The sequence below is a fragment of the Pleuronectes platessa genome, chromosome 10, assembly GCF_947347685.1.
Source record: "Pleuronectes platessa chromosome 10, fPlePla1.1, whole genome shotgun sequence".
Lineage (NCBI taxonomy): Eukaryota > Metazoa > Chordata > Actinopteri > Pleuronectiformes > Pleuronectidae > Pleuronectes > Pleuronectes platessa.
In genome coordinates this window covers 7570243-7583013 of record NC_070635.1, presented here as the reverse complement: position 1 = coordinate 7583013, position 12771 = coordinate 7570243, and the positions used below count along the sequence as shown (strand labels likewise).

The following is a 12771-nucleotide window of genomic DNA, read 5'->3' as shown; positions in this document are numbered from 1 at the left end:
GACAGGTTACCTCTGTGTCCTCTTTTAAAGACCAAGTTCTATAAAAAGGCTTTTACCTAGATTTCTAATGTATTTGCGTATTTCATTTTTTCTGTTTGTGAAGCACTTTGTCATTTCCGGTAGTACCTGAAAGCAGCAAGTAAAGTTGCCGTGTGTTCTATAAGTCAACCACTAGATGTCAGTATATTACTGAATTCACTGCTCAAAGCGAATCAGACGCTGGAGTTCAGCTTCACAAAACATTCTTACCTAATTTGGAATATAAGATAATGATGTGGCTTCTGGTATAAATACAAAATTATATCCTATAGCCCAAATCTCGGTTTGTTGTTTTATTTTTTGGATTAAAAGTTACTCTTGTTTTTTGGGTCATGATCTTGCAGCCACTATGAAATCCAAAATACGTTTTGAGAAGGAGCAAGAACCGACCAACTAACGGAGGCTGGAAAACCCTTCACTCTGCATGTGGACGCCAGTCATGTGCCCAGTAGGTGGATGGATCAGATCCTGGGCGGGACAAACAACCAGCTGGAGGCGCAGGACACTCCGGAGAGTCGGTGTAGATCAGTGCTGGATCAGGACATTTCCAGCTGAGCGGAGGACGCACAGAGCTCATGTTCCACAATGAGGCTGCAGAGCAAAGTTAAAAACCCCACTGCGAACTGCGTCAAGTAGTCTGCTGCTGCAGGACTGTAACCATGTAGGCACCTTGTGTCGAGCTCAGAGGGACGTGCGTGTGAGGCAGGGTTGCGAAGTGAACTCCCGGTGCAGGACAAACTCAGAGGTTAATTTGTGCTCTTGGAACGAACATGGCTCGACTACGGAGGAAAGCGTGCATCGCCCTGTTCCTCTTTACGCTTTTCATCTTTGGCACCATGATGGGACTGAGGACCCTGAAGCCACCCGGCGACGATTTCTCCGATCTGGCTCCGGGCTTGGAGCTCCTGCCGATGTTCGCTGGCAAGGTGGACCGGCGCTCCGTGTCCCGTGGCACCACCGCGTCCCCGGGTCAAGCCCGCCCAGCCGGCAGTATCACCAAAGCGATTCTCTCCAACTCCGGCCCCGAGGGAACTATATTCTACGATGTTCACATTTTCTACTACAGCTGGTACGGCAACCCGCAAATGGACGGCAAGTACATCCACTGGGACCACCTCCTGGTTCCGCACTGGGACCCCAAAATCGCATCCAGCTACCCGAGAGGGAGACACATGCCACCCGAAGACATCGGAGCCAGCTTCTACCCCGATATCAACCCGTACAGCTCCAGGGACCCGGACGTGCTGGAGTCCCACATGGAGCAGATCGGAGCGTCTGCAGCAGGTACAGATCAAAGATGCACGTAGGGACAAGCTGACCCTGCAGAGAGAAGAGCCGGGTGTTTGGGCTTTTCCCTGTTCAGCAGCTGCACAGAAATCTGGATCCTAAATAAGTTGCCTCTGTTCAGCAGGAGAGGAAACCTTTTCAGCACCACACATCCAGTGGACAGCTCCTGAAATGCAGACTGAGAATCTGAGCAGAAACACAGAACTGACTTTATGACAGGTTCAAACATCAGATAGTGAGTCTCAAATCCAGTGTTTGTAGAGTTAAGATAACTTTAATGTCACTGCAACAGTAAAACGGAATTTGAAGTAAGTATGAATTAAGAAGGGTTATTAAGAAAGGTTCAGATACCATACGATAAGAGATACGACTTTATAATGCCAAAGGACATTGTTGTGGCAGCTTGCTCTAAGATTACAATACAAAAGTGATAATAGAGTTCACAGAATAAAACAGTAGAGTGTCATATCTAAAAATAAAAGTATAAAGTGTATTTGCTTATAAGTGAAAGCAAACATGGAAAGTGTAAATGGAGTTAATGCAGAAGCAGAACCTTGCCAAAATAACAATGGAAATGGATAAACAGTGAAATAAGTAAGTTAGCTGAAACAGTAACCTACAAAAGTAACATGGCAGTAAGTAGGAATGATTATAGGAGAAGGTTATATGGAAGACATGACATCAGGATCAGGATGATACATTTCAATTGAAAAATACATCTAGTCAGACAATCAATTCAGGTAAAACAATGTTTTAAAAAGCGTTTTAAAATACACTATAGATGTTATCTGTTATATTTAATGATTTTAATAATGAAGACAAACTTTAATATCGCTAAAGGGAGTTCAAGTAATTTAAAGTACATATAACAAATTGGATGCTGTTTGCAAGGTCAACCAGACTTAATATTCCATATCTCAATTCCAGGCTTAGATCAGTTATTAGCATGTATCATGAAATGTTAATTGGTACAGTGTGTTGGTAGGTAAAAAAGAAGAAGAAGTAGGAAACACACTTGTGGCTTCCCTCAAAGACTCAGAGTCCGGTGGTCTGGTTTCGAGTAACAGCCTTGTGTGTCCAGCCATCAGCAGCCAACACTTGATAGGCCCTGGTGTTTCTGTCCGGCAGCGCAGTAGGATATTGTATACACCATCCGGAATAATGACCAGATCAGCCGGCCCTCTGAAAACCTCCCCGCCCCTGACAGATGGATCATGGAAGGACTCACAATGCTTAGTTAAAGTAATCCATTTAATTAGAAACCACAGCCGGCCCCAGGTCCAATGGCACCACTTCCACTTCAGAAGCACGTAAACAAAATGACCGCATCGGCCATTTTTTAATTATATAATTCAGCATCGTAATCTAATTGTGTCCACAGCTCCAGAGCAAGCAGATGTGTTTAATGAGTTAACTCTGAGTGTATAGCCAATGTGCCAGATCTCCTCTGGAGCCCGGAACCCCTGCGGCCGATATGAAGTCATTTCTGAACCTGCATCAGAGCATGAATAAGCATTTTCCCTGCTGGAATTTATGAGCTGTCACAAACTCGAGCTGTGCAGAGAGACCGCAACTAACACATCGATTAATCAATCAAATGCAGGATGTGGGTGATGGGCGGGTCAGCATTCAAACAACCAACTCTCCTCTGCACAGCCGTGGTTGAGTTAATTAAGAGAGCAATCACTACAGAGAAACACAAAACGATGATTAAAGGTTCAGAATAACCACAAAGTGATGCCAAATGATCCCGAAGAGAAGCGTAAAACGGACATAAAAAGACACAAATCAACACAACGATGCAAAATGTTGTTTAAAGTCGTTTTTACATGTCTCTGGACCCTCATCCAGTTGTGGTCAGGGGGCCTTTTCTCTTATCTGTGCCAAAGGACCCCTTGTCTCTTGCCAAAAACCTATTCAGTGTCAGTCACAGTCCAATACAATTACTCTAATTGATTAGAGCTTTAAATAAAACTAAAACTGACTGTGTTCGTGCACTGCTCTCAACTGAGTCTGTGAAACCGTGTGAAAGGCTGCATGAAAATCTCACTGCAGATTAATGGAGGTGAAAGTTTTTCACCATGTTCTTCTCCCTGCAGGATTGTCAGCATTTCTTGGAATCTGCACCAAATCCATACATCACAGCAACAATGCATGAGCTAACATTTTGGATATAGTTTCTCAGCAGATAACTGAGCTCTCTGAGGTATTCATCAGTGGTTTTGGCTTCTGAGTCGTGTTTTTTGTGCATCTCCAGGGGTTCTGGTCCTGTCCTGGTATCCTCCCGGCCTGGCTGACGACGATGGGGAGCCCGCTGAGGATTTGGTACCAGCTCTACTGGATGCTGCATATAGACACAACCTCAAGGTAAAAAGGCATCAATGCACTTTGTGTGAGTGAGACCAGAAACAATGCGCGGAAAGAGTTCAGGGCTAAGAGCAATGAATCTCCTCTGAGGCGTGATCCTCAGCTCACTTTTCACTGCATCCACATAGCTGTCGCTGGAAACTGAGCGATGATTCTTCAATGACCTGTCCGTTTTAATGTCAGCAGCTGATGGAAGAGTTGGTTTTCAATAGTGCTGATATAAACTTTTATTTATTGATTTAACCTTTATACAACCAAGTAAATTCCAGTAAACAAGCCCCCTTTACGAGACATGCCCGGCCAAGAGAGCAGCATACAAGGTTACAGACAAAACAATTCAAAATCTCACAGCAGATGAAAAACCAGATAGAACATAACTAAAGCACAATCAAACTAAAATAGCTAAGTGTAAGAGTAAAAGCCAGCCAAGGACACATACAATTTAGATTTTAGCATCACATTCACTTTTGGAGACTGTTCTGAATAGAAATTATAACTAAGTTTGTAATGGGTAGGGACAGAACAATATCATCTGCATAGCATCACATTTGATTCACTTGAAATGTTCACACAAAGAGAAAATAAATGCGGGCCAAGCACAGAGCCTTGAGTTACTCCAATAACAGTATTAAATATGCATGGTCCCATCTGTTGGATGCTTTGGCTTCAGTACTTTCAGATATACACGTGTTTTGGTCTATACTGGACTCAATTTCCAGGCAACCAAACAAATAATATATATAAATTATTTGAAATATGTATGGCTCTCAATTCTATCTGTACGAAGCATTTAGGATCCCTACATCGATGCAACAGCTGTTTTCTTTGTTGTTCTACTGTGTCTATTGTCTCCCGAACACTAATGAATCTACAGAGAGACTACAACACGGCTCTGACATATAGACAAATATTTAAGTTGCCTATTTGTGTAAAACATCCAGTTTGTTGACCTCAAATGTCAAAGCCTGCAGAGATACCGATTGTTTTATTTCTGAATGGTTGCCAGAATGTGAATGAGGCTGAGGGTCGATGAGTAAATGTCTGTCCATTATCTCTCCATCCATTTATCTCTATAAAAAGGATTTCAATGCTTCACAAAGCTGGGGATGTTAGTTTAAAGCTGGAGTTTCCTTTTGCCACTGGAGAATAAGACCAACAGTTGCTGAAGCTCAGCTGGTTCTGCTCTGTCTCATATGAAACTGTCTCTGTTACTCGTGGATTTGACTCTTGATGTTTGTGGTGATGTCCCCTAAACTAAACATGGGGCAAAGAGCTGCTGCTGCAGCTGGATCAGTGGTTTCTTTGAAGGCTGAATGAGCTCAGGAGCACATCAGGGGGGCGGAGAGGTGGGGGAGTAGCAGTACCACATGACCACATGACCTATTGCCAATTAGGTCGGAAAAATGGTGCGATGGAGAAAACAACTATCTTGGTCCTTCTGCCTCCTGTCACTGTATCGCAGGCTTATTAAACTTTTACGGGTGATGCTTGCTCGTAATGCGATACAATTCATGTCAGATGGTCTTCAGATACAGATGGACTAAGGGAAGACAGTGTCCAGGTCCTTTTGAAAGACGTCCCCTGCAAAATGTCTCTAAAAGTTGAAGGGAGATTGGTCATGTGAGCATCTGCTTGTGTGCTGACAAAGCTGCCATTCTTCTGTATGAATGCATTTGAAATTACATGGTGTATAACAGAGGCTGGCTTGTAAGAGGTTTCTTGTGTCAAAGCATGTTATTAATAATGCACCAACAGTGTTGGCACAGCACACTACACATTTGAAGTAAAGAAATATAAGGCAGACGAGATGCTAGGGGCCAGGAACAGGATAAACCCTTTAGCAGTCCTCGATGAAACGTAAAAAAACATCCGAGTTTGTATGAATTTTTTAAAGCGGAAGCAATCGATTAGTTGATTAAGCGGAAAAGTCATTTAAAATGCCAAACATTCTTGAGTTTCAGCTTCTTATATATGAGGATTTACTTATTCTCTTTCTCATATATAATTGTAAAGTCAATCTTTTGGGGTTTTAGACTGTGACAAAGAAGATAAGTTGTTTTAAATAGAGCCCAACCATTGTATTGGTCAATAATATGGGCCGATATGAGTAATTTGCAGATATATCGGTTTATTTTGCTGTTATGAAAATGTTTATCTCATAGAATAAACAATACATATTGTTCATGTGCATTTATGGGGACATTTTACATAAAGTTTACGTAAATTTGTTCATATTGGTGTGTTCTTTTTATTTATAGCTTATGTTCTTTTTAGTAAATTAGCATAAAAGCTCCACTGAGGTATATGTATGGCACCAAAAATACCTACAAAGCCTTCAAAGAAACATGTGCATTTACATCTGGCTAAATTAACACCAAGGGTCAATTTCAGATAAAGTAATTTAAAGGATCCTCATCGTAACATTTTCCTCGTCATTCCTGTGTTTGTATCCAGATGAAGATGATTAATTTTCCAGCAGCAACGTGACACATATTGACCTCACGCTCTCTGAACCAATGGGACGAGAGGCAGTAGGTTTGTTAGGCCGGCTTGTCAGATGTGATATCACAGTTTTTTTTCACTCAGTTGTTCGGCTCCAGGCAAAGAAATAATGTATCTGTGCAAGGGCACGACAAGAAGGACCGGATTAGACACACAACGCTGAGCTGACGAGGTTCTACACATGGTGCTGTCGGGGGGGGGACGGGGACGCTAATAGATTGAGCTTAATGCAATGATTTACTGTCTTCCCTGACCCAGCTCGCGTGACATCATTATATAACAAGCATATTTGTATATATTCTACAAATCCACTGTACATGTATTCAATGAGAAGAAGCTTCATGACTTTGTGTCTTTAGAGCAGCTTTTTAATTACAGTGCATGAACAGCATCCTGTGTGTGAGGAGCTCCTCCCACTGCACAGAGGGACATTTATCTTAGAACTGCTTCTTCTTGCTTAATTTCAGCAAAAAACGCCGACAAGCTAAGGAGCTTTGGCTCCCATCATTAGCAACTACTTATGCAAATTTTCTTAAGCAGCAACCTGAAATCATTTCTTTGCTCGTTCCTTGTACTGAAAGGCAGGTCTGAAAGCAGGAGGCCCAGAGGAGATAGAGGATCTCACAGGAGCAGCGTCACAGCCACGTGTTCGTAGATACGTGGCTAATCTGAGAAATGCATCAGGAAACATTCGGCCCTCGGAGAGTCTAGTTCCTCGTTTCCCCCAAAATAACGCTGGTCTGGGTTTGAACCTTAGATTGTATATAAAGATACTTGTAATGCCAGCTATCCAAAGTGAAACCATTGTTTACATCGCCCCCTGGTGCCTGGCTGCAGTATGGGTCATAAACCCAGTGTCCTCCATGTTAGTGGATGGACCGAAACTAAGTAAAAGTAAAATGGTCTGTATTTATATAGTGTACTTTTATATAGTATATGTAATATAAGAATATAAGAAATTCTGATAGATGGCTTCTGCCATTTGTGTTTTTTCTTATCACACTTTATGTATAAATTCTGTTGTTTGAACCTGGAGTTTGCGTGTTCTCTCTGTGTTCACTTGGGTTTTCTCTGGATACACCAGCCGCTTCCCTCTATCGAAATACAAGAATCTGCTGCTTAGCATCGTGTGACCTCAGATATTATTATAAATATAAATACATAGGCGGTATGTTGTAAAATCTAAATGTTTGTTTGATTTTCTTTACAAATAGTTACAATGATATTAGAACCAGGGGAAATCGGGGTTTTTTTACGTTGTCTTTGCTTGAAATACAACTTCAAAGATTAATGGAAACGAGAGCGGAGCTAAAAACAAACCCATCACACTGTCGATCCCTGAGCTCAGTGCTGAAAACACACAGATCCCTCTCCGTGCCCCAACACAAAATAAAGCGATGTACTTTTTTGGATCATTATATAAGTTGAGCAGGTTTTCAGCAGCACCCACACACGGCTCGTGGATGGTGCGGCTCGGTTGGAGAGCAGATCACATGGAGCCTCCACAGCGGTGCCGCTGCTCGACCTCAACTTGAAGAGCAGCTGAAATAGTCTTTCTACCCAGGGGAGGGTGGGGGCGGTTTGATGGGGTAAGACGGGGGGGATGGAAGCTAGGTGCAGTAGGGAAGGGGCAGAGGGAAAATGTGCATCACGAGTCCCATGCCTCTGAACAATCTGCCCCCCGAGGGGCTGTAGAGTTTCCATCTAGTAAGTAGGCCATGTAGTTGCATGTTCACGGGGTAATATGGCCTGTGGGGGCCCCGTGATGGCATCAGCGATACTTCCTTGTTTCCAGAGCACCGAGTTCAGTCCTTTGTGATCTTACATTGGTTTTTGCATCCACTGGCCACACAGATTGAAATTGACAATCTGGAATTAAGAAATGCTCAGTTTTGTTGAAATCGATCTAATTGTCTGGACCTTTTTTCTCAGCGTTGGCTCACATCCCCTGCTTCAGAGCTTTCTGCATGACATGGCATTAAATTCCATTGTGCTCAGCATGAATCACGCTGGGCTGGTTCCAGGCTCCTGCTGTCAATGTTTATGAGGTATTAAAATGAGATTCCTGTCTCATTTACTTCTAAATTACCGCAGAGTAACGTGCCAGTGTGTTTGGAAAATGAGCCGACTTTTCTGGTGGATCGACCCTCTGCTGCAATGAACAGGAGAGCAGAACGCCCCCCCCCCCCCCCCCCCCCCCACACACACACAGCTTACAAAGATTAAATACATTTCACAAAAAGGTAGCTTTTTCGTTTATCAATTGCTGGATAATGTTTAAAGCTGAATCACAATCAGAATCACAATTCTTTTAATTGCCAAGTATATTTACACATACAGGAAATTGCCTTGGTGTGGATGGTGTATTGGGCATAAAACAACAATCGGACATTAAACAACAATATATACAATAAAAACAATATATCGGACTAGATGCAGCTTTACATCTGGTTTGAAACAGGAGTTTTACGTCATAGGCTCAGTCAACCCTGTGTCAGTTCTGCTGATGACAACTCACATCCATTTACTTGCTGTCGGCCTCCATTATATTAAAAAAGCCACTTTCCTTCACATTGTTCCCCCTGGGTGTCCGCTGCTGGAGAGGGAAAGTGTTTCGCTTCGATCATACATTATTCAAAGTCACTGAACTCTCATGGTGTGCCCTTAAAATATTCAACTTCCCTTGTACATGTCACTCGGGGTCCCTTGTTCCTCTGCTGCTTTTGTTCAACAATCGCATTAATGGTTTCTTACAGATACGGATTCTGAACATACAGAGGTTTCCACTCAGGGAGAAAAACACAGTCTGACGTTATTAGGAAAATGGTGAAGATGTGGTTCTTTGCAGCCACTTCCTATAGGAAAGGTTCTGAGTAGGAGGCCGACAGCAACTGAATCTCAACTAAGACGCCATTGAACTGAATTCACTGGACACAGATAAAGAACCTCGGCCATGCTACATACTTGTGTTGCGACATTGGAGCTTTCTTGAATATCTTTATTTTGTTATATTTTCTACTAATTAGTTTTGTAAATAAATTTGTCTACTCAGATGGTTGGATGTGTTTTAGAAATCCTGACCATTACAGATTTCGGGAGCTGATGCAGATATTATAGATTTTTAAGGGGCTAAAACATTTCTGATATCGATATATATACATTTTTGAAATAATCGTAATCAAACCTTTAATTTTTTTTTATTAAATATAAATTAGGATTGATAGTTTTCAGCATTGTATATATATATTTATACACCTCATTTAACTATGAATAAAAATAAAGCAAACTCAACTATTATATTCAATATTAAATCAGAAAATATATTTTTTCTCAAACACAAACTGTAAATATTAATTCACATCTTTTCTTCATCGTCCATCGCAAAAGTTTTCATGTCAGCAAACATAAGCGCTATTGATAATCCAAAGCAGTTCGGGCTTTGGTCTGGTGTCATGTTTCGCTTCAGGGTCAAATTGGTGAATTGGTAACTTGTTTATCAGAATTAAAATGGTAGGAACGTTTTCTTTGTACTTTTCTGTGTGCTATGAGGAGCAGGTGATCCAATCAGCTGTTACATGAAGGGACCATAGTAAACATATTGAGCTGTTGTCTTTCTGCCTCCTTGGATTTTCAACCTGCAACGAGGCCTCATCCCCTGTTGACTTGTTGTCAATACTTACAAAGGTCATGTGTAAGTGCTGACTGCAGCGTTATTGTTTTCTAACGACACTAATATGATGAATGGAAACCAACAAGGTGTCTCTGTCTGCGTCTTTTTCCCAGGTTGCATTTCACCTCCAGCCGTACCGAGGCCGGAACGACCAGAGCGTGCACGACAACATCAAGTATATCATTGACAGGTAGGCGCTCGTCTGGATGCACTTCTCCATCATCATGTCAGCTCAAACAGGAGAACATTAAGATTTCATGCCAGAGAAATACGTGAAGTCAGCTTTTCTGATGATATAAGACCAGACTCATGACTTATGAATGAGTTGTTTGAAGCAAAGCTATTTTCTAACCTTTAGTTCCTGGGCTACTCTGAAAAGGAACAAAACAAATTAATACGTGAAATAAGGTCAAAACTATAAAAGGTTTCAGTTTCCCAAAAACTTTCAAAAGCAATTAACAAGCAAATCTTGATATTTTGCCTCGATAATGAAACAATGGTAATTAGTGGGTCTGTCCAACACTTTGAGCAGGGTAACCAGTCACTGAGGCAGTCTATATATCCCTAGGTCTATATCATCTCACACCCATGTTTTATAAGACATTTAACATTTCTTGCATCATGTTAAACAAACTTCCTCAAAAGTGGGTCTGGAGAATTTGGCATCTTTACAACTGTTTGTATCTCCAGGGACATTTCTTACGAAGTTCTGGGGTTTAGGGGTAGAGTGGTCGTCCTCCAAGAAGGTTGGCGGTTCAATCCTCACTCTTCCCCATCTGCATACCGAAGTGTCCTTGGGCAAGATACTGAACCCCTAAATGGCCCCTCATAAATGTTGAATGCACTAATTGTAAGTTGCTTTGGATAAAAGCGTCTGCCACATTACATGTAATGAATGATATGTTTGTAAGGACTGGTGTTTGCTGGCAAATGGTTTGTTACGAGTTTTTAAAGTGCAATCAGGCCAAAATATCAACTGGTTCCACAAAAAATATCTAGAAAATTGTCAGGAAAAAAAAACATTTGTGCTCCTCTGAGGATGAACCATCATCTCTTGTGACACCTCATGTCCCACTGTCAGCTTGAAACACACAAAGTCTGACAAGCTAAGTGTATGTCTAACAGTAATGGTCTGCAGTGGATAACAAATCCATTTAACTCATTTTAATTACCCTTAGATTTTATTAATTTTGACTGTGTTGTTGTCTCTACAGATACGGTGACCACGGAGCCTTCTACAAGTTCACCACCAGCACCGGGAAGAGCCTTCCTCTGTTTTACATCTACGACTCCTACCTAACGCCTCCAGAGGCCTGGTCTGAGTTCCTGACTCCCACCGGCTCCCACAGCGTTCGCGACTCGGCCTACGACTCCATCTTCATCGCCCTGATCGTGGAGGAGCGCCACAAGCACGACATCCTCGCAAGTGGCTTCGACGGCATGTACACGTTCTTCGCCTCCAATGGCTTCTCGTTCGGCTCGTCCCACCAGAACTGGAAAGCCGTCAAATCTTTCTGTGACGGCAACAACCTCCTCTTCATCCCCAGCGTGGGGCCCGGCTACATCGACACCAGCATCCGGCCGTGGAACAATCACAACACGCGCAACAGAGTGAACGGCCGCTACTACGAGACGGCCCTGCAGGCGGCGCTCAACGTGCGGCCGGAGATCGTCACCATCACGTCTTTTAACGAGTGGCACGAGGGGACGCAGATAGAGAGAGCGATGCCCAAAAAAACGGTGACCCGCGTGTACTTGGACTACCAGCCACATGGACCCGACCACTACCTGGAGCTGACCCGCCGCTGGGCGGAGCAGTTCAACAAAGAGAAGGAGCAGTGGCTCATGTGAAACAGCATTGAAAGCTCACATGGAGGGGAACAAAACGAGATGAGACAGAATGTAAAGACTGATCCGTAAGCAAAGATGGACGACCTGACAGCTCCCAAAAACTGAAGCCAGATCACCCTGATCTCCCCCTAGTGGCTGACTGCAGTACAGGTCATAAACCTGCCTCAGATGGGGTTCAGCATGTTCTCACACTATTAAGAAGTGTTCATTTTTCAGGTAACTTTGGTTTTAACGAGTTATTTGATGCTTTAAAAGCAGAGTGAAACTTCATGATTGACAGCTGACACTGACTCGGGATTGGTTGGGCACGGTAATGGGTGGGACCCTCGTTACCGTGGCTCCACTCCAGGATCGCTACCGCGGGAGGAGGGGGAGACACGTCCGCCATCTTTATTTACAGTCTACAGTGTGAATGTAGAGATTGATCAGTACACACAAGTTAATAAGGTCATGCCTTTCATTTGGAACTAAACCGGGTATGAGAGTTCTTGTTAATGTATTTTGTGGACACTTGCTGATCCGCAAGAACAAGACGGGTTAAAGCTCCATAAAAGAGTCAGTCTGGGGTTTGTTCTACGAGAATATAAAACTGTCTCTGATGTTTTTACAGATTTCAAAATGAGCTCAAACACCAACTGTCAAAACCACTGCCTGAAATACTATGAGTCACCATGCAACGTCCTCATCTGCCCCCTCTAGAGTTAAATGGATCACAATAGCAATAGTGGGACACTTATGGTTTAAAACGGAATGAGACCCCAACGTTGATCTTTCCTTTACTCGGGTTCAGAGAACTTGTTTAAATGACGAGTACATGGTGTTTTAAAAGCAGTGGGTGGGGGTTAAGTATGTAAGAGAAGAGTTGTATTCGCATTAAAACTAGAAACATGAAAAAGCTGCTACCTTGATTCTGTCCAGCTGTAACTGAATCTACCCACCAACACCTCTAAAAACTAATAAAAGAACTATTAATATCTTGTTTGTTCAATCCACACATCAGCTGAAATATAAAAATGACTTGTCAGAGTTGTAAAATGTGTTATGTGCTGGAATAT

The 12771-nt window shown here is 42.6% G+C and overlaps 1 protein-coding gene across 1 annotated transcript; it reads left to right on the top strand.

The window, feature by feature from the left end:
- The first annotated feature begins 809 nt into the window (after nt 1-809).
- LOC128449182 (glycoprotein endo-alpha-1,2-mannosidase-like protein) lies at nt 810-11716 on the top strand. The gene is made up of 4 exons (XM_053432235.1): nt 810-1323; nt 3584-3693; nt 9979-10055; nt 11080-11716. The coding sequence occupies exons 1-4, from the start codon at nt 810-812 to the stop codon at nt 11714-11716; spliced, it is 1338 nt and encodes a 445-aa protein (XP_053288210.1).
- The last annotated feature ends 1055 nt before the right edge of the window (nt 11717-12771 follow it).